The sequence below is a fragment of the Microcebus murinus genome, chromosome 12, assembly GCF_040939455.1.
Source record: "Microcebus murinus isolate Inina chromosome 12, M.murinus_Inina_mat1.0, whole genome shotgun sequence".
NCBI classification, from domain to species: Eukaryota; Metazoa; Chordata; class Mammalia; order Primates; family Cheirogaleidae; genus Microcebus; species Microcebus murinus.
The window spans coordinates 59,283,455-59,305,082 of NC_134115.1; the positions used below are offsets into that span (position 1 = coordinate 59,283,455).

Genomic DNA, 21,628 nt, shown 5'->3' on the forward strand with positions numbered 1-21,628 from the left:
AAATTGATACTGTGTCACTTCCAAGGCTAGGTCATTAAAGGCAATGTAGTTTATGGCTGGTTTGTTGGACCAGACAAACTAGCTGGTAGCCGAGCCACCCAATAAAGCTCTACCAGCCTGAAGCCACCGTGCTTGAGGAGGCTTAAACTAGTTCACATTGAGAAACCTTGTAAATACATGAAGAGAGGCCTGGCTGGCCAGCCTGCTGTTCCAGCTTCAGCCACTGTCTTAACTACAAGTGCACAACACTCTGGGCTAGAACTGCCTTTCCCAATTCCTGATCCACAGAAGCTGGGAGAGGTAAAACAATTACTGTTGTTTTAAGATCTCTTAAATTTTGAGGTGGTTTGTTACACAGCAATGGTAACTTGGGATTATTTCTGAAGGAGGTAGTCCAGGGATTCAGTGGGTGCTCAACGTTTACTTTAAAACTTCTTTCTTGGGGCCACTTTGCTTTTTATGTCAAATTTTAAATGTAATTAACAGTGCTTTCTATTAATAAGCTTTTTTGGGGGGTAAGAAAGTAATGATAATAGATGCCTTGAGGAAGTTGCATAACCTTCAAAACGTAAGCAATGGAACAACTTTAAATCTCTTCTGGGAAGGGAAATGCTTTTAGCTAGTGAGTTAAGAACAAAATACAACAGTGTTAGGATTTCAACAAGGAAATGTATTTATTTTTCTTTATAATTTGGCTCAGAATAATAACAAAAATATTTACATTCAAATAAATTAACATGATTATTTAGCCATATGTAATAATTTATGTTGGAATATATTAGCCTTTCCATGAACTTAATAAAAACAAAGATTTGGTTTTAGATTCAGTACCATACTTTCAAATATTTGGTATGAAACTTGGTAGCTATGCAATTGTTTGGTACACAGAGCGGTTAAGTAGATTTCACCAAGAAACAACTGATGCCCCTTCACAGTCCCATCTCGCCCCAGACACGGAGGTGGAGCAGCTGAGCTTCCTTCCCAGGAGTCACCATGGAATGTGTGAACAATAACCACGTCCTAGAGATTATTTAAGGGCTGGCAGAGTTCGAGGAATCTGCCAGCCTTTTTCACATTAACCCACCAGGAAGGAAGTAGTTCAAATGCAATATTGATTCCTTCAGCTTATTTTATATGTTAACACTGAAACAATACGTTATAGAAACCTTCATTTTCCCAAAACAAAAAACAATCTGAAAAATATATGCATATGCTTTTTTAGATCTTAAAGTACCCATAAAAACCTGTCACTAGATTAAATACTGCAAAATTTCCATAGCAGAGAGGAATATTTGATTAAATTCACAGTTGAGAGATAGGGTCAAGAACACAAGGAGTCATTTTTAAATCAGATATTAAAGCTTTGGGTGGCCTAGAGTAAATTAGAATATCTTAGCATTTTGAAAGAGTTTTTGTTGTTGTTTTTAAGACAGAGTCTTGCTCTGTCGCCCCCAGTAGAGTGGTAGAGTGCAGTGGCATCACTGTAGTTCACTACAACCTCAGACTCCTGGGCTCAAGCGATCCTCTTGTCTCAGCCTCCCAAGTAGCAGGGACTACAGGCATGCACCACCACACCCAGCTAGTTTTTCTATGTTTTGTAGAGAGAGGGTTTCACTGTTGCTCAGGCTGGTCTCAAACTGCTGAGTTCAAGCAATCCTCCCTCCTTGGCCTCCCAGAGTGCTAGGATTACAGGTGTGAGCCACAACGCCCAGGCTTGAAAATGTTTTTGAAATGAGAGGTGATATTATGTCTTGGCAGAAAAAGCATGGGAGAACCTGGGATCAAAGCCTCTCTCTTAAGACTCACTAGTCCCATAGCTTTAAATATGTCACTTAAACATACGAAATCCTATAAAATAGGAATTAAAACACCTACCTCACAAGTTGAGAGAATTTAGGACAATGTATATGAAGCACCTAGTTCAGAGCCTGGCACACTGTAGGCACTTAATAAACAGTGGCAGTTAGTATTTCTTCCAGATTGTAAATAATAGCCAGAACTTTGGCTTTTGTATTTTGACACTACTGAAAGCACAGATTATTTAGCCAGAATCCAGATGCACAGATCTGGGCTCTAGTTATAACACATACAAACACTGCCTTAAACACTGTCATATTCAACGTAATAGGAAAAGCTATCGAAGGGAGAGGTGTCTGCTGATCAGTAGCAAAGATCCTTTTGGGACAGTTAATCTCCTTTCAGAGGCTGCAAGTCCTAGTGGCTTCTGAGCTATCCCTAAGAAGATAAGGACAAGGTCACTAAGGCCATTGTAATTCAGATCCCTGGTCTACAGTCTAAGTTCTGCTAGAATAAAAACATCTAACAAATGACATTTAGGGGCTACAGGTATGTCCAATGTCTTGATTGTAGTGATGGTTTCTCTGGTATATACATGTGTCAAAGCTTATCAAACTGTATACTTTTAAAAATACCCCAATAAAGCTTGTCAAAATAAAAGTGTACTTAAGCCTTTCCTGGTAAGATTTCCTTCTGTTCCCTTAACTGGATTTCTGTGATAGGAGTTTGGGGTTAGAGGACGAAGGACTATTAATCCAAACTCCAGGATGAAGCTCACATCCCAAGCAAGGCCTGTAGGCTTTAGTAAGCAGAGTCCTAAGGCTTCCTCATTTATTATTGTAGCTCCTTTTGGCACAGAAAATTGTAACTGGAACTTACAGAATCTGAGCTAAAATGACTCCTATTAGGAAAACATCAGAAAGAGTAGCATCTACAAAAATAGGGGTAAGGAAAGGTGACTTCAGAAGAGGACACAAAAAATGAAAACACTTCTCTGCCAAAGTCGCCTATAGTTAAATTACCAAATTTGGTTTTTAAGAAGTGCACATCTAAAAGACAAGAACTTGATTCCATTAGGAAGCACTTGAGTCTCGGTCTCTGTTTTCGTTCCTGGAGGCCTAGTAGATCCTGCGAGTTGTGTAGTCCAGAACCATGCTGGCAGCACCTAGCAGGGCGGGGTCAACCAAATCCGAAACCACCACGTCCACGTCCTGCACCGAGGACAAGGCCTGCTGGCGGATCACATCTTTGACAATGTGGATATAGTGACTGGCCAGAACTCCAGAGAGGATCACAAGGGAAGGATTCATAGTGTGGAGGATGTTCACAACCCCAAGACCCAAAGCTGTTCCAGCTGTAAGAAAACAAAAATTAAAGTAAGTTTCCAGAGTGCTAAATCAAAAACACCAAAGAGGAAGGCAGAAGAGAGCCAGAGGCCAGAAATGGTAAAGTATATTGATACCATTCAGTGGGAAGCAGTATTTTATTTTATTTTATTTTATTATTTTATTTTATTTTTGAGACAGAGTATTGCTTTGTTGCCCAGGCTAGATAGAGTGAGTGCCATGGCATCAGCCTAACTCACAGCAACCTCAAACTCCTGGGCTCAAGCAATCTTACTGCCTCAGCCTCCTGAGTAGCTGGGACTACAGGCATGCGCCACTATGCCCGGCTAATTTTTTCTTTATGTTAGTTGACCAATTAATTTCTTTCTATTTATAGTAGAGATGGGGTCTCGCTCTTGCTCAGAGCTGGTTTTGAACTCCTGACCTCGAGCAATCCGCCCACCTCGTCCACCCAGAGCCACCGCGCCCAGCCGGGAAGCAGTATTTTAAAAGCTTTCATGAATTAATCTTAATATGAGAAAATGATCATGGAAAAAAAGCAGGGTATAAAATTGTCCATGCTATACTATGTGATCTCAACTATGCTTAAAAATCAATAGAAAAAATGAACAGAGGGGATGGGTGCAGTGGCTCATGTCTATAATACCTGCACTTTGGGAGGCCAAAGTGGGAGGATCACTTCAGGCCAGGAGTTCAAGACCAATTTAGGCAACATAGCGAGACCAATCTCTACAAAAAATAAGAAAAATGAGCCGGGTATGCTGGCATGCACCTGTAGTCCCACCTACTCAGGAGCCCAAGGCAGGAGGATCGCTTGAGCCCAGGAGTTTGAGGTTGCTGTGAGCTATGATGACACCACTGCACTCTAGCCAGGGTAAAATAGGCTCTATCTCTTTAAAAAAAAAAAAAAAAAAAAAAAAAAAAAGAATAGAATGACTGGAAAGAAATGTCAATAGTTGCAATGTTGGAAGTTATACTTTTTCTTACAATCTCTTATATTTCTCTAAATTTCCTATAAAATGAACAAGCAGTATTTTCATAGTTGTAAAACCAAACCGAACACCTGTTTAAAAAGGCAATGCTGCCAAATACCTCGAATGCAGTTCCCTTTTTGTCTCTCGATAAGTAGAAAAAATACCTCTGAATAGACACTGCAGAACACTGATCCCTGAGAAAAGTGAGGTCTTTTGGGGGGTCCTGAGGCCGCCCCCTGTGCATAGCCACCTGGAGCCACAGGCTCACCTGTTCTTAAGATGCTCTGGGCCTTGGCATTGCCAAGTTTCGCAGCCTGGATGAGATGGAGGGCACCCACGGCTTCGTCTTTTGGCACTGACATCCCTTCCACCAAGAGCAGGTCCTCTGTTTGGGCAGAGTAAGAATGAAAAGAGTCAATTATTAATGAGCTGTGGGCAGCCCTGTGGGGAGGCCAAACTTGTGGGACAGCAAGCCCCTAAGCAGGAAGACAGTGTTTTCTGTTTGCAATTGCAAAGCTTTTTACCATTCATGAACATCCATGTGCACTGCCCCCAAAGCCTTTGTTGCCCTCTTGCTACTTGGTTGTCCATAATCCAGAGGGTCCTGGAAAACCCTCAAATCTGACCACCGCCTCCTACTCCTCTGGCTTCCTCACTTGTCATTCCAGTAGCAGACAGAGTTCTTGAAGTGTTCTTTCCCCAAACTGTCAGCTCCTCCCGCATTCACTTCCCTCCTTGTCCAGGGTGCAGCGCTGCACTACTTGCCAGGGCCCCAGACCCTGCAGCAGCAGCTGAGGAGCAGACATAGGCCTGGGTTCAGTTTCAGCTCTGCCAGGGCAGCTTGTGCTGGCCGGAGTAAATGCTAAGTAAACAGTGGTGTTTCTGTGGCTGCCTGTAGTCCTGTCTGCTGCCAGTTACCAGCCCAGATTAATCTGCCTCCTAATCTGCTGTTATATTGGGCCCTGAAGGAAGGAAATCCCTAACCGTGCAGACTGCTGCCTTCCCTGGGCTCCCACAGCTACCTGGGCCAGTTCTCCCATTCTCCCTCCTCACTCTCCTTCACCACCTCCAGATTTCCACACTTCTTATCTCTCACATAAAGGACAGGACCAGGCAAGGCCCTTCCTCCCCTCCATACACTCATCAGTATTTACATACCTCCGCTGGCCATTCCCTCATGTGGGCCCTCTCACTGGTCCTGTGGGGGGACTCCACACCCTTCCTCTCCTGCATTCTCAGCCTTTGCCCACTGTCTCCTTTCCATTAGCAAATGTTCACAAATTAGTTTTAGGGGCAAAAAAAAGTTAACTCCTTTTATGTATGAAGCACAGATGTCCTGTACATACATTATCTGATCATAAACAGATACACAAAAATCTGTGGTACTAAAGTTTTATGGGGGAGGAGTGATTAGGAGAAAACCATCTAAATAGGCTCCTTAGAGAGTGATATGACAAGGTTGAAAAACAAACACTGTTTTAAGAGCTTCAGATGACATCTTTGGCCCCAAAGCCAATGAACTTTTATGATTTTCTTTAACTCATATCAGCTCTAGAAATTACTGGCTACTCTCTCCTCCTTGAAACTCTCTCCCCTTATTGGCTTCTGTGGCATCTCCCTATTCTGGTTTTTCTCTCATTCCTTGCCCTGCCCCCAAAACGCTGGTGTTTCTCAGGATTCCATCCTTGACTTCATCTCCTGTCTCTCCCCCTGGGTCTCAGTCATAGTGTAACCACCACCTCACTGCCCACAGCTCCCAAAGCCCTCTTCGGCCCAGTCATCACTCCTGAGAAACTGGCCCGTGTCCAGCAACCTCCCAGGCATTTCGACCTGGATGTCCACAGGCACTCAACCATCTTCTTCTGCCTAAACATGTTCCTCTCCTATTCCCAACCCCGAGCTGGCCAACCAGAAAACTGGAAGTCACTGTAGAACTGTCCCACTTAAAGCCATCCTCCATTCAACCACTGTTCCCCAACCCCTACACCCCAAAACAGAAAGTTATGGTTTAGTGAAAAATCTAAAATTCAGACCTGACGATGACATTTCCCTAAAATTGTTTAATGGCTTCTCCATTACCTGCTGGTCCTGGCTTCTTCCTGTGCACTACACCTTGCCCTGCCCTTCACTGTTTCCATGCCTGGAAGAGCTCACACAGGCATCCAAACCTGCCTGGCTAATTCTACTCGTCCTCTGACTCTCAACCCCAGGACAGAACCCTCGTGTTCCCTCCCCTGTATGGAGAAGACAGGGAACGAACTTTGGTTTCCTTCTTACATCTACATCCTTTGGCCATGGTTCTCACTGCACTTGCTACACTATATTATAATGACATTAAATGACTCTCTTTTGCATTAGACTAGAAACCATCCTGACTTTCGTAACATGTCCAGAAACAGCTTTAATTCAAATCACTCAGAGTTCAAAAACTATTAACATGTTCATCCATTTATTTCTTCATTAATATATATATTAAATACCCACCCTCTGCCGTGGCTAAGAAAACAAAACTGAGAGAACTCTTCCATGCTATCTTGGTATGCTAGACGCCTGCCCATCTCCAACCCTGGAAAGGAAGGGTGTTAATACGGGTCAGGACCAAGGCTACTGTGGAGCTTCAGTATGAGGGAGCCCTGCTCTTCTTCTAAGAAGTGAAAGGTTGAAAGTTCTGGCTTCAGTGTTCAGCTCTCTTCAGAATTTCTATTTTGAAGTACTTCCCTACCATTTGGTTAGTAATTCCTCAAGAGAAAGACACCAACCATCATGTAGCTTTTTTGCTTCCCTCTGCAAGGCCATTCCAGAGGCGTATGCTTCAATACACCCATGGCTTCCGCAGGAACAATCCGGCCCATCTAGAGACACAACAAGGTGGCCAAGTTCTGCAGCACAGAAGGAGCTTCCATGGATCAATTCATGCTGATGGATGATCCCACCACCAATGCCTACAGTGAAAGACAAAAATCATTGAGGTGGTTCTTTATCTGAAACAGAAAACTGTGATTCAGCAATGCCTCATCTGTTTACCAAAACCTGGGAATGTGGGGTTCCACATAATGCCTACTTTTCTAGATAGCTGAAGCTTACAAAGCACCAAAACTTTCTTTGGCAGGTTTTGGATGGAAATATTTTTAGTAGATCTGACGCCCTATGTCACATCTGCTTGGCTCACTATGATCTCAAACACAGCTGCAGTGGACAGGGCAGTACAAGCTCAGACTCACCTTGTGTTGACAGTATACACCCCCCTCAAGCACACGTTGCCTGTCTTCCCATACTGAGGCCTTCTCCAACACCAACGCAAGAGCCCAGTCAGCCATGCACACCCAGTACCCAAAGGCAACCCTCAACCAAGACGAGACAGGAGCCAGCCAGCAGATCCAAGTGGCCAATGCTGGATGGTGTCCACAGTAGGCTTCTTGGGAGTTCTGAAAAATTTCAACCCCCATTGTCCTCCAGGCAACTTCAATGATGTGTTCTTTAATGGCTTTCTTCTTACTCCGTTTCACTCTTCCCACTCCCTCCCTCCTGTTCCTCAGGATCACCTCCAAAAGAAAATACCTGCACCTAAATCCTTGTCTCAGGTTCTGCTTTGCGGGAAACCCAAGACAAACAGCCTCTTTAAAATGTATCACACACCACCTGCTTTCTGAAGCAGAAAATAAAATATGGTTTTACCTCTTCTTGATGCCACCCATGTCTAAAAATCTGTGATTCCATAATTTATGCATATCAATGACCATCTTTTGTTATAGAGTTTAACTGCTCTGAGCTAGGAAATGGTATAAGTGCTAAACCTGTGTCCAGAACTACGCAAGGAAGTGCATGAGCTGAAGTACATGACCTTAAAGGGAGGTAGCGTGATACAGAGTTTCAGTGCACACAAGTTTTGAAATTAGACATATCTGAGATCAAATGTTGGCTTGACCAGTTGCTAGTTGAGTCTATTTCCTCACTTAAAAAACAAATTGTACACATTAAATATATACAATAAAAATAAAATTTACGAAAACCAAAAAACTGGTTAGACATGGTGGCTCACGCCTGTAACCCCAGAGTTTTGGGAGGCCAAACCGGGAAGATTGCTTGAGGCCAGGAGTTCAAGACAAGTCTGAGCAACATAAATAATATAAACAATACAAACTTTATATATTTTATATATATATACTGTAATATATATAAATAATACCCCGCAAAATTAGCCAAGCATAGTGACATGCACCTATGGTCCTAGCTACTAGGGAGGCTGACCTAGGAGGATTGCTTGAGTCCAATAGTTTGAGGCTGCAGTGAGCTATGATCAGGCTACTGCACTCTAGCCTGGGCAACAGTGAGATCCTACCTCTAATTAATTAATTAATTAATTAAAACCAAATTGGGCCATAAGTGAAAATGATAGAGTAGGGAACTCCAAAAGTCTATCCCACAAATAAACTGGCAAACCTGTCAGAACACTGGAAACTCACCAAAAGTTTGCAACAATTAGGAGAATGCTTAATTAAACAAACAACAACAACAACAACAAAAAACCACAGCAGAATCTCGATAAGAGAGCTTTCTGGTATTTTAACTTACACTGGTCCCCTGACCCGCTCCTCAGCTTGGTAGTGACCCTACACAACAGCCCATAATCCCAGTATGGTGTAGAGATACCAATACTGGATACCAGTACCTGAGGGAGCCGGATGAACCTATTCTCAAAAAATTGTGGTTGGTTGTTTTGACCTGCCCGATAGCTCCCTGGAGGACCAGTTCAAAGGGCTTGCTTTTATTTTATCTCACCTGAGAACTATCCCAGTGCTGAAGGGGTTACATGGTGGGGGAGGGATGTCAAAAACATTTACAGGTAAAATGTATTAGTCTCTGCTGCCTACAGCAAAGGATAACAGTTGGGGCATACAATAAACTAACTAGAAAGACCAAGAGGAAAAGCTGGGGAAGAGCTGAGAAGTTCTGGGGAATAAGAGCTTTGAATAGCTCTGACAACTTCCTGGGAATTGAGAAGGCCACATGCTTGCCTAGGGCTAGGCATATGCTCAGAAAAAGACCTGAGAAGGCCCTGAGCTCTCATGGTGGCTCACCATCAGGCTCTGCAAGCAGGAAGGGAAGGCTAAGGCAGAGTTGTAACTGCCTAAGTGGTGAAGACATGCCCCAACATAAATTCTACCTCCTGAAATAGCCTTCCTTTACACCTCTTACCTGTGCCTGTGATAAGTGTAACAAAGTTTTCCAGTCCCTTTCCTTGGCCAAATTTCCTTTCTGCAAGGGCAGCACAGTTGCCATCATTGTCTACCCATACAGGAAGATGCAAAGTGTCAGATAATGGGGTCCTCAGATCCACAGAGTTCCATTCTTGGATCAGTTTGGTTGAATGTAGTACAATTCCTTCCCGAGGATTTACACGGCCACCTGTGGAAATACCTGAGCTCCACCACAAACACAAGGAAAATAATTCTGATTAGCAATCTTAGGAAAGTATGCCAACATTCTTGGCTTGGAACATAAACTTATTAGCCCCAGATCTCCTATGGCAAACATTACCAAGGGCTGCAAGGAAATATCAGGCAGTTCTGAGCTCAGTCTATCTCACAGATTTATAGTGCTATCAATACTTCTCCCACAATGCTTGTTGGTATCCCAGGAAGTCTCCATGCTTGGGGCCCACAGAAAGGACCTAGAGCCATCTATACACAGGGCAGACACTGACTTGATATTCAGTCATGCATCAGAACCTAGTAAATTTTGTACATTTAAAATGAACATTCCTCGGATATATAATTTGTAATCTTACCTACTCCCAAAATTCTGCAATTCAGTTTTACAGCTTCTGCTGCAGCTTCCACACACATCTGTAGGATTAAATTAATCCTTTCTTCATAGGTTTTAGGATTGAACTGAGTATACTTCTTAACTATTTCACCCTAAAACAGAAAAAGAAGATCTGTCTCACTGGTCTTGCCTAAGGAACATACTGTGAGTATTTTGACCTTTTTCACAATAAATCAGACATTGCTACAGAATAGTACAGCAGTCTTAGATGACTGTTTGGGGAGGCAGCCACTACCTGGACTGGGCCAGCCCTGGGATAAGCTCAAGCAGTTTCTGGGAATCTGTCCTGATATAGGGCTGTTGAAGCAATAACAACACCACACCCAACCAGATAGGCCCTGCTGTTAAGCTTAAGGGGAATATTGGCTAATTTGAATCTAATTCATTAAAAGGTCATATTTTACTCTTTTAGGTTGACAAAATTTTCCTGCTTAAATACTGAGACAACTAAATAATTATCCTAAGGAGTTGAGCTTTAATCTCCTGTACCTAAGCCAATAATGGTATAGATATTCTATTTACTTGGTCAATTTGGTATAGATATTCTATTTACTTGGTCAATTTCCTTACTGGCTGTCACAAATACCACATTGTTTAAATTACTGTGCTTTGTGATATGTTTTAATACCAAACAGGGATTGCCCCTCCTAATTACTCTTGGTTTTACATTTTTTGTGTATCTCACTTGTGTACTATTTTAAATAAATTTAAGAATAATGTTGTTAAACTTTTAAAAACTCCATGGCCGGGCGCTGTGGCTCACGCCTGTAATCCTAGCACTCTGGGAGGCCAAGGCGGGAGGATTGCTCTAGGTCAGGAGTAAACCAGCCTGAGCAAGAACGAGACCCCGTCTCTACTATAAATAGAAAGAAATTAATTGGCCAACTAATATATATAGAAAAAAATAGCCGGGCATGGTGGTGCATGCCTGTCGTCCCAGCTACTTGGGAGGCTGAGGCAGTAGGATTGCTTGAGCCCAGGAGTTTGAGGTTGCTGTGAGCTAGGCTGACGCCATGGCACTCACTCTAGCCTGGGCAACAAAACGAGACTCTGTCTCATAAAAAAAATAATAAATAAATAAATAAAAACTCTATTGTGATTTATAATAGTTTTAATTAAACTTTTTAAAAAATCCCATTGAAATGTTGACCTGAATTATGTCAAACCTATAATCCAATTTCGAAAGTGCTGACATTTTTTAAATACTTAGCACTCCCATCCAGGACATTTTTTCAAGCCTTTAAATTTACAGTAAAGTTTTATAATTTTCTTTATGTAGATCTTTCTTGTTTCAATTATTCTTAGGAGTTTTTATTGCTGTTGTTCTGAATAGAATCTCTTCTTCCATTTATATTCTTTTTATTAATGGATTTTTATATATCAAATATAGAAGTCAAAGCTGTCACTAAGGATTATCATTAAAAATAAACCTAGAGTAGTGCTTCTCAACCTTTCACTGTGCATCAGAATCACCTGGGCAGGTGTTAGCAAATGTCGATGCCTGGTCCCCAATCCTAGAGATCCCAATTTCATGAGTCTAGGGTGGAAGCCAAGCACTTATATTTTTTTAAAACTTCCAGATAATGCTAACGTGCAATCAGGGTTGACAAACACTCACCTAGAAAAAAACTCAAATCTTTGCCTACAATTTCATATAAGTAGAAAATTATTGATATATGATAATATACTTACCATAATATCCAGCCACTTTACTAAATTGTCCTATTAACTCTATAAGCTAGATGATTTGTTCACATTGCCTATAAATAATATTTTTATTTTATCCTGCTGATAATGTCCATTTTTGCTGTTCCTTGCTCTATTCCCATCATAACTTCCAGAACTATATTAGGTAATGTTGAAGAAAACATTCTTTTTTTTCTTCTTGATTTCAATAGGAATGCCTCTAGAATTTCACCATTAAAAAAGATGTTGGCTAGGCAGGTGTAGTGGCTTACGCCTGAAATCCTAGCACTCTGGGAGGCCGAGGTGGGCAGATTGCTTGAGCTCAGAAGTTCGAGACCAGCCTGTGCAAGAGCAAGACCCTGTCTTTACTATAAATAGAAAGAAATTAGCCAAATAACTCAAAATTGAAAAAATTAGCCAGGCACAGTGGTGCATGTCTATAGTCCCAGCTACCTGGAAGGCTGACGCAGGAGGATTGCTTGAGCCCAGGAATTTGAGGTTGCTATGAGCTAGGCTAACGCCACAGTACTCTAGCCCAGGCAACAGAGTGAGACTCTGTCTCAAAAAAAAAAAGATGTTGGCCATTGATATGCAATAAATCATCTTTAAGTTAAGAAAATATTCTTCTTAGTACTTTATAAGGACTATTTATAAGGGAGGCCTTTTGGCTTTTCTTGAGAAAGGTATGTTTTGTTTCGCTTTTCCTTATTTGACCTGATGATATTAACAAATTTCCTACAACTTCGTGTTTAAAATCTTTGCTATTTCTCATGGACTTCTGAAACTTTATACATTTATAATATTTCAAAGATTTTTCTAGTAGGTTTATTCTTCCTCATTAAGTCATTAGAGATCATTTTAACATGGACAATTTGTTATTTTTATGAAGGTGCTCTTCATCTGTCAATATTGTGGTATTGATAGTTTGGTTAACAGATTGAAGGTATGCTATACTCAATTAAGAGCAGAACTGTAAAAATGCAAAACTGGAGAACCCATGCAAATGATCATGTTCTAGAGAAGATGCAACTCCCCCCACCATTTGCAGATACCCTCACCTGAGTAGTGACAGTAACCTGCATACTCCATACTCTACACTATTACCAAGTATAGGATTTCAGGTCTCCTGTGTCGCAAAAGCCTTCTCTGATGCCTAAAAGGGTCTCTCCATTGTCAACTCAGTCTACTGCCTTGGATTCCCTGAGAATTTACTTCTTTGAAATGTTCATGATTAGTAAAACAGTGAGATAAACATTGTAATGGATGCAAAAGTCAATACTGGGCAAATGATTCCAAGTTCCTGTGTAGGTTTCCAGTCCTACCTTCCAAAAGTCCTACACTTCTTAAAATTAGTTATTCATATGGGATATAAAGCTAAGAGCTTAGGAACTATTTTACCTTCATGCTGACAATTGCAACTCGTAGGTTCGTTCCACCGAGATCAACAGCCAAGGCACTTAGAGTTTCAAGAATATGGTCAATATCTTGAGAGATATTCTCCTTCACAGGAGGAAAGCAGAATTTCTTTTGCAATGGCTCTTGAAGATCAATAGATTTAAGAAACTTCAAAATCCTTGGAACAGCATTTCCATCCCCATATATCTTTGAACTGCAATATACAAAAAGTCAATTAAATTAAGTGCTTCTGCCATACATGTTAAAGTGAAGGCACAGTTTAATGGAATCTGAGACTTCAGGTAAAAAGTTGTGGTTCTTCCTTTTAAAATAACAACATCTCTACATTTCATATGTACTTCAAAACATCATGTTGTACACAATAAACACATACCATTTTATCTGTCAATTAAAAATAAAAATAAAAAACTATAAATCAGGCCGGGCGCTGTGGCTCACGCCTGTAATCCTAGCTCTTGGGAGGCCGAGGCGGGCGGATTGCTCAAGGTCAGGAGTTCAAAACCAGCCTGAGCGAGACCCCGTCTCTACTATAAATAGAAAGAAATTAATTGGCCAACTGATATATATATATAAAAAATTAGCCGGGCATGGTGGCGCATGCCTGTAGTCCCAGCTACCCGGGAGGCTGAGGCAGAAGGATCACTCGAGCCCAGGAGTTTGAGGTTGCTGTGAGCTAGGCTGACGCCATGGCACTCACTCTAGCCCGGGCAACAAAGTGAGACTCTGTCTCAAAAAAAAAAAAAAAAAAAAAAAAAAAAAAAAAAACTATAAATCATAACTACACAGAACTAAAAACATATTTTTTAAATAAAATCACATCTGGATCTCTTCAGCAACATTGTAACTAAGTACTTGCATTTTTTTTTGCTCAAAAGCTTTGATCTTTATATTTCTGAGAAAACAAAATTATTTTCAGAATAAAATATTCAAATACTGGAAAATCTCATCAATTTGAAATAGAAAGGAGGGCAGTCAAACTTGATTAAAATATTGAACTAGACTATTTTTTTAAATCATTTACATTTTCTAATACTTACAGAAAGTCAAATTAGGCTAAAGAAGTATTTCCTAGCAAAAGTGTCAAGTTAATTAACAGAGACAAATAAAAAACATATTCTACATTGGAACCCCAGGTAGAGTACTAAATGGTACAATATGAGCAAGCCCTGTCACCTGCAGCTAGGGGACCCCTAGGCATTAGAAGGAAAGCTCTGTTCAAATGAGTAAGCAGTGACCACAGCTCTAAAATGGTGCCTGAGATAGCTCCTCTTTTAAATCACTCAAAAAGGAAAAAGGTAGTATACTCACCAGGGGTACTGTTTACCAAACTGAAGGTGCAGTGCCTGCAATATTTTGTCTTGGGTGTCAGCATCCCGGACGTGAAGGACATTCTCCCCTAGGCAAATCCAGTGACACATAACAATGATTTGGAAGTAGGAATATTCAAAGAATAAAGAAGGCAGCAGTGTATTATGCTCATATTACTCCTGAAACTCAGCACACTTTAAGTAAGTCATCTTTTATTAGGGAGATGTCAACTTCTCTACTTTATATCTTTATACCTTTTAAAGCATTCTCGGTAAGATTTCCATGTTTTTGTCTTTTGTTGTTATTTTTTTTGAGGCAGAGTCTCACTCCCTTCCCCTGAGTAGAATGCTGTGGCATCAGCCTAGCTCACAGCAACCTCAAACTCCTGGGTTCAAGCGATCCTCCTGCCTCAGCCTCCTGAGTAGCTGGGACTACAGGTGCACATCATGACGTCTGGCTAATTATTATATTTTTTTTTTATTTAATTATTATATTTTTAATAGGGATGGGGTCTCACTTTTGTTCAGGCTGGTCTCAAACGCCTGAGTTCAAGCAATCCTCCTGCTGTGGCCTTGCAGAGTGCTAGGATTATAGGTGTGAGCCACCTCTCCCAGCCAGATTTCCATGTTTGTTTATTGAAATAAATAAGGTGGATTAATCTAGCATCCACTTGCCACCTGCCTGGATCTTTCAGGTCCACTCTCTTTCAACTTCCCCTGTCTTCCATCTACTCAGCCAGTCGTTCACTCAACTAGTCAGGCAGTCACTTTCCACACATTTCCTGACCAATGTGAGGGAGTAAATATGCGAAACTGTTGCCATGCGAAACCATGCCATGTTTTTCAACAGGCATGGCTAAGAAGAGAAGAGCAGCAGAGAGTGGTGGCTGGAGAGTAGTAGTTTTGTTTTTAAGATGTGAGAGGCCTAGGCATGTTCAAATGAGAAGGTTAAACACACACAGCAGAGAAAGGAGGACTGATGGATAGATTCCTGAGAAGGCAGGAGGATTGCGAACACAGGCAGAAGGATGAGCAGAGGACATGCCATGAGTAGAGACACCTACTCCTATATCCCACACGCTGCTGTAAAGAAGGTAAGAAGGAAAGGATGAATAGGCATGTATGTTTTTATAAGTTTATTTAAGTGTGGTGGCAGAAAAGTACAGAGAGACCATGTTACCGCATTCAGTGTTCCATTCTCCTTTTACATCTTAAACGAATTCTCAGCAGGATCCAACACTACCTCCTTGAAACACTTTATTTTCTAGGCTTTAAGGATAACACACTCTCCCAGTTTTCCTCCAACCTCACTAGTAGTTCCTCTCCAGTCTTCCTTGCTGACCCTTCCCTGTTCACCAGAACTCTAAATGCTGAAGGGCTCCAGAGATTGGTCTTACTCTCCATTCTCTGTCTTATTTATAAGTTGTCCCTTAAGTAATCTCATTTAATCCCTGGGTTTTAAATATCATTTATGGCAGAGTGTTATTATCCTCAATACCCCTTCTTTACACTAGCAACAGAATTTTTAGCTAGGTATCTGATCACCCAGCCAAAGACTATCTCCTTCAGCTTGGTTTTCAGCTAGATGTGGCCATGTGACTAAGTTCTGATGGACGTGAGAAGAAAATTTGCAATTTCTAGGTCATGTCTTTAAAAAAGAAGGGCATCTTCTCCTTTCCTCCTTCCCAAATGCTAAAATATGGACTTGATAGCAAGAGCTGGAGCAACCATCAAGCAGACAGTCTGATGACTGTGGAGCTGTCATACCAGTGAAAAAAAAGAAAATATTATTTAAGCCACTAGTATTTTGGTTCTCTCTTTTACAGCAGCTGAACTGATAACTACTCTATATCATCTACATGCTGATGACTTTCAAATTTATATCTCCAACTCTAACTCTTCCTGGAACTATCTAGCTGCTTATAGTCAACTCTGCTTTGATACCTAATAGGCATCTCAACCTTAACATGGCCATAAGAGAACTCTTAATTCCATCCCCTCCCAAATCTATTCCTCTCTTGGTGTTCCCAATACCAGGAAAGAACACACTGCTCAATCCAAAAATCTAGGCTTTATTATTGATTCCTTTCTTCCCTTCACCTCTCACATTCTAGCAAGTACTATAACAAATCCCATCAGCAAGTACTTGCATTAACAAGTACTGCAACAAACCTCAAATCTAACTTTTCTCTATCTCTAATACTATCACTTAGTCCAAGCCACTATCATCACACATCTACAACTGAAAAAGCCCCTTAACTGGTTTCCCTGCTTCCACCCTTGCCCTACCACATTCCACTCTCCTTATTATCATCCAGAGCAATCTTTCCAAAATGCAAGTCATATTGTGGCATTTTCTCCTTAAATGGCCTCCCATCATACTTAGAAAAAATTCCAGCCAGCCTGGCAGGTCTCTCTCAGTACTGGACACTAGAGCACAGTGCTGCTGCTCCCGGTTGCTCAGTTTCCTGCTCCCGACCGTCCACCTGTCTACCACAGGGGCAGCCCACAGCACGAAGCCTGGTGCAGACCCACACTGCCACATCACAGAGTGGGTTAGGGGCTGCAGGAGGAGAGCCTGAAGGCATCCTGGGTAGAACTGCACTTTAGCAACAGCGGGAACGGGAGCAGAGTTCCAGCCTCAGTTTCTATTTATAATGGTGACATGGAGAAAATACTGCTGGATGCCCAGCATGAGTCTGGACTGAGCAGTTTCAAGACTTCTCACTGTGACACCCCACCTCCCTCACAGACACAAGATATTAATAGAGCTTCTGAAACAGACACTCATAGCATTGGAGGAAAAAACAGCTCTCAGTCTGAGGAAGATTATATTGAGAGAAGGAAAGACGTTGAGAGCATCATGAAGAAAAACTCAGATTGGATATGGCATTGGTCTAGTCGGCCAGAAAATATTCTCCCCAAGGAGGTCCTCTTTAAACACCTGAAGCACAGCTACTCCCAGCACCAGGAACACAAGTGTTTATGAAGAAACAGGGCATATTCTTGGCAAAATTCCTAAAGGTTTTTCTTCTGTCTCTGCTGCTCTCTCATCTGCTGGCCATTGAATTGGGGATCTGTATTGGAAGACATCTGACAACCTCCAACAGCAACTTTTGATGAAGAATTGGAATCCAACTTTGTTCATATAGTAGAGATTTATATCTGAGCTTGCAACATAGCTGACTGAAGAGCTATTATTATGATCCTTGGGTGGCTGCATAGCTTGTGTTTATTTGTTCTGTAAATGCTGTGTTTCTTTTACTAAAATGAAAGAATAGACACTAAAACCACGCTGACCCATAAGCATACCTATGGGATCAATTAATAAGCAAGGCAGACTGATTACTATCTACTATATCAATTTGGTAGTGAATTTTCTTTGGATATTAGATATATCTAAATATACATAATTTTTAATATACTAGTCATGATATATGTAGTATTTTAAAAATTATCTGTAACCTTAATTCGGTTAAAACACTTTCTATTTCAAAAGAATAGATAAATTGACATTAAAATTACTACTTTTAGGAGTCTGTCTAAAATAAATATTGTGGTCTTATATTTAAACTATTGTACTAGCACTCTGGGAGGCCAAGGTGGGTGGATTGTTTGAGCTCAGTAGTTTAAGATCAGCCCAAGCAAAAGCGAGACCCCCCTCTCTACTAAAAATAGAAAGAAATTAATTGGTCAACTAAAAATATATAGAAAAAATTAGCCTGGCATGATGGCGCATGCCTATAGTCCCAGCTACTCAGGAGGCTGAGGCGGAAGGATCGCTTGAGCCCAGGAGTTTGAGTTTGCTGTGAGCTAGGCTGACGCCACAGCACTCTAGCCCAGACAACAGAGTGAGACTCTGTCTTAAAATAAATAACTAAATAAATAAACTATTGTAGAAAATATTGTGTTTAAGCAGATGCAAGTTGTCTACTAAAGACTACACATACCTATGCTAATTGTTCTTAAGTAACGAATAGAAATCAAGGTACAGCTACAGATCCCACTGGACAGCTGATGTTCTAACCTATTCTTGCTTTTGCAGTGTAAGGACTTTAGCTTCCAACTGTTGTTAGGTGATCACCTTGGGGCGTCAATTTTCTGTCAAAGGCACCTACTCAGTCTCTTATTCTTCATCACTCTGGGTTGCCAATTTAATCCTATCATTTGTGCTCAGCTTTTGTGTGTTCTTAAAGTCAGCTTTATTCTAAGTAAATCTGGGTCTACTTTAAAAGTCTGGGAAATGAAAATAAATAAATAAATCTTTGCCAAATCCTTCAGGAAAAAAAATTCCAAATGATTTACCCTGGCTTACATGAGTCTGCCTCCTTCTCTAAAACCATCTGCATCGCTCTGCCTCTTGCTCGCCACCTTTCAGCCACGTTGGCCCTTCTGTTTCTAAAATACACCAAGCTTGTTCCCACCTTAGGGCTTTCACACTGGCTATTCCCTCTGCTTCTCCCTGATCCTCACATAGCTGACTCCTTGTCAATCAGATCTCAGCTTAAGTTTCACCTCCTCAAAGAGGCCTTCCTTTACCCAATCTCATGTAGCCCATCACATTACATTGTGTTACAGTCTGCACAGCATGTAGATATCCTGGTTTGGTTTTGTTCCTTTTTTTTTTTTTTGAGACAGAGTCTCGCTTTGTTGTCCAGGCTAGAGTGAGTGCCGTGGCGTCAGCCTAGCTCACAGCAACCTCAAACTCCTGGGCTCGAGAGATCCTTCTGCCTCAGCCTCCCGAGTAGCTGGGACTACAGGCATGCGCCACCATGCCCGGCTAATTTTTTTATATACATATCAGTTGGCCAATTAATTTCTTTCTATTTATAGTAGAGACGGGGTCTCGCTCTTGCTCAGGCTGGTTTTGAACTCCTGACCTTGAGCAATCCGCCCGCCTCGGCCTCCCAGAGAGCTAGGATTACAGGCGTGAGCCACCGCGCCCGGCCCTTTTTTTTTTTAATGTAAGTTACAAGACAGCTTAGCCCTCGTTAGTCTAGTTCAGGCATCTTCAAACTATAGCCCACGGGCTACATATGGGTGTTTCTGCCCTTTTGTTTTTTTACTTCAAAATAAGATATGTGCAGTGTGCACAGGAATTTGTTCATAGTTTTTTTAAAGCTATAGTTCGGCCCTCCAACGGTCTGAGGGACAGTGAACTGGCACCTATTTAAAAAGTTTGAGGACCTCTGGTCTAGTTTATCACCAAATCCCAATGCCTAACACATGTAGGTGCTTACTAAATATGTTCTTAATGAATGAATTAATGAATTTGAAAGAATTTCCATCTGATGGCTTCTATTTTCCCTATGAAATTAGGAGCAAAGTAATATGCCGGAAATGAAAGGGGAAGAAGATCTAAAGAGAACAGAAAGCTAGCTGGAACTAATCTCCTTGGTTCTAAGTCCAGTTCTTTTTCTATTAATGATATACATTTTTCCATTAGCTACAGCTTCCATTAGCTTCAATACAGCTTTCATTAGCATGTAGATGGTATTAGAATTTGAACTAATGCTAACAACAGGATCTAGCTCAGTTAGCAAATTCATTAATAATACTTTAACTTACACTTAGTTATTAAGGGACACCTTACTTATAATTGCCATACTCTACTTTTTTTTAACAACTCATAACATGTAATAGATTGGCCATACTCTAAAGTACTGACTGACGGGACTCTATTCTAGGCTCAGAAAATGAACGACTAGCATTCATATACTCATGACACATTCAACCACATTTTCTCTTAAACACAGCCATCAAAGACTATAATTAAGTAAAAAACACTTAGCACTAATTGATATCACAAGACAATAAAAATGTAAGCAAAGCTCTAAAAAATATGGTAATCACTGTGTGCTATTTATAGACTATAGATTTTAGGCTACAATTGGTCATTAACCCCATTTGCTCACTTGTTCACAAAAATATATGCTCAGCACTGATATATGCATACCTTATAATAACTTATACATATGTATAAAGTCTAGTGAATTGAAATATAAGCAAAGGTAAACACCTGTTTCTCTTCCAATCTGGCGCGTTCCCAGGTTGATCACAGGTGTTCCAAAAGCTCCAACCTCTCGTACCCCACAGCTGCTGTTCCCAATCATACAACCAGCATGGGCGACCAACTGTATAAACTGGTCAAATGGGACATGTTTAACTGCACGAAAATTGGGATGATGCTCAATGCCCTTCTTCCGCATCACTCGGACCATCTCTTTGCTCCCTGTGAAAATGAAAAGAAACAATTGTTAAACGGTTTACGAGATAAAGAAATCATTTTCATTGGCAAATATAGCCCTATTTAAAGAAATCTCCCTATAAAACTCACACCAGGCCAGGCACAGTGGCTTACACCTGCAATCCTAGCACTCTGGGAAGCCGAGGTGGGAGGATCACTCTTGAGGTCAGGAGTGCGAGACCAGCCTGACCAAGAGCGAGACCTGTCTCTCTCTACTAATAATAGAAAAAATTAGCCAGTCAACAAAAAATTAACCGGGCGTGGTGGCTTGTGCCTGTAGTCTCAGCTACTTGGGAGGCTGAGGCAGGAGGATAGCTTGAGCCCAGGAGTTTGAGGTTGCTGTGAGCTAGGCTGACACCACAGCATTCATTCTAGCCCAGGCAACAAAGCCAGACTCTATTTAAAAAAAAAAAAAAAAAAAAACCCTCACACCAATTATTAAGGAAACAGTAGTGATAATTACTGATCTTTTCATCAATGATGAGTATCTACAATGTCTGGCCAGCTCTCTGCTTCAACTCATCTAGGAACTCTAACAGCAGCAGTTGGCACTTTTCAAACAGAACTTAGAAAATACCTTTTATTAATGCCCTGGTAAAAAGCAAACAAACAAACAAACAAAAAAAAAAACCTTTACTTTAGACAACAATTAAGAGGCTAAAAACAGGCCAACAGTCTATATCGCTTAAGCTGGGAGTTCCTGAATGGAAAGCTCTCAGGCTCCACACACCATGCTGATCCAAGAGCCTCTGCCCAACTGTGCTCATTTTTACACTAACAATAGCTCAGCTGGATAGTACTCCCATTTAAGTGGACTAAACTCCAAGAAAATACAATAGGTTCTGATACTGTGGCTTTTATTTTCTTTTAAATTCATGACTTAAAAACATTTAAAGATGTATGGGGGGAGGCAATATTTAATGCCCCCCTGCTTGCCTCTCTACTTACCTTCTCCTAACTACCCCATACCAAGGGAGGAAAAGTTGCTAATCTGATTGGTTAGAAGGCAGAAGAGTGACTACACCATGC

At 41.1% G+C, this 21,628-nt stretch overlaps 1 protein-coding gene and 1 pseudogene across 4 annotated transcripts in view; one reads left to right on the forward strand and one right to left on the reverse strand.

The window, feature by feature from the left end:
- Positions 1 to 649: 649 nt before the first annotated feature.
- GNE (glucosamine (UDP-N-acetyl)-2-epimerase/N-acetylmannosamine kinase) overlaps positions 650 to 21,628 on the reverse strand; it is a 77,096-nt gene continuing 56,117 nt past the window's right edge. For all 4 annotated transcript variants that reach the window (XM_012769954.3, XM_012769955.2, XM_012769958.2 and 1 more), the window contains 8 exons: positions 20,372 to 20,584; positions 14,354 to 14,441; positions 13,028 to 13,238; positions 9,906 to 10,035; positions 9,314 to 9,535; positions 6,877 to 7,059; positions 4,386 to 4,502; positions 650 to 3,151 (listed from right to left, as the gene is read on the reverse strand). In XM_012769954.3, the coding sequence (XP_012625408.1) occupies positions 2,916 to 3,151; positions 4,386 to 4,502; positions 6,877 to 7,059; positions 9,314 to 9,535; positions 9,906 to 10,035; positions 13,028 to 13,238; positions 14,354 to 14,441; positions 20,372 to 20,584 (1,400 nt within the window). In that variant the 3' untranslated portion in view covers positions 650 to 2,915. The remainder of the gene's footprint in view (positions 3,152 to 4,385; positions 4,503 to 6,876; positions 7,060 to 9,313; positions 9,536 to 9,905; positions 10,036 to 13,027; positions 13,239 to 14,353; positions 14,442 to 20,371; positions 20,585 to 21,628) is intronic.
- LOC105874379 (BCL2/adenovirus E1B 19 kDa protein-interacting protein 3 pseudogene) lies at positions 15,399 to 17,558 on the forward strand (annotated as a pseudogene).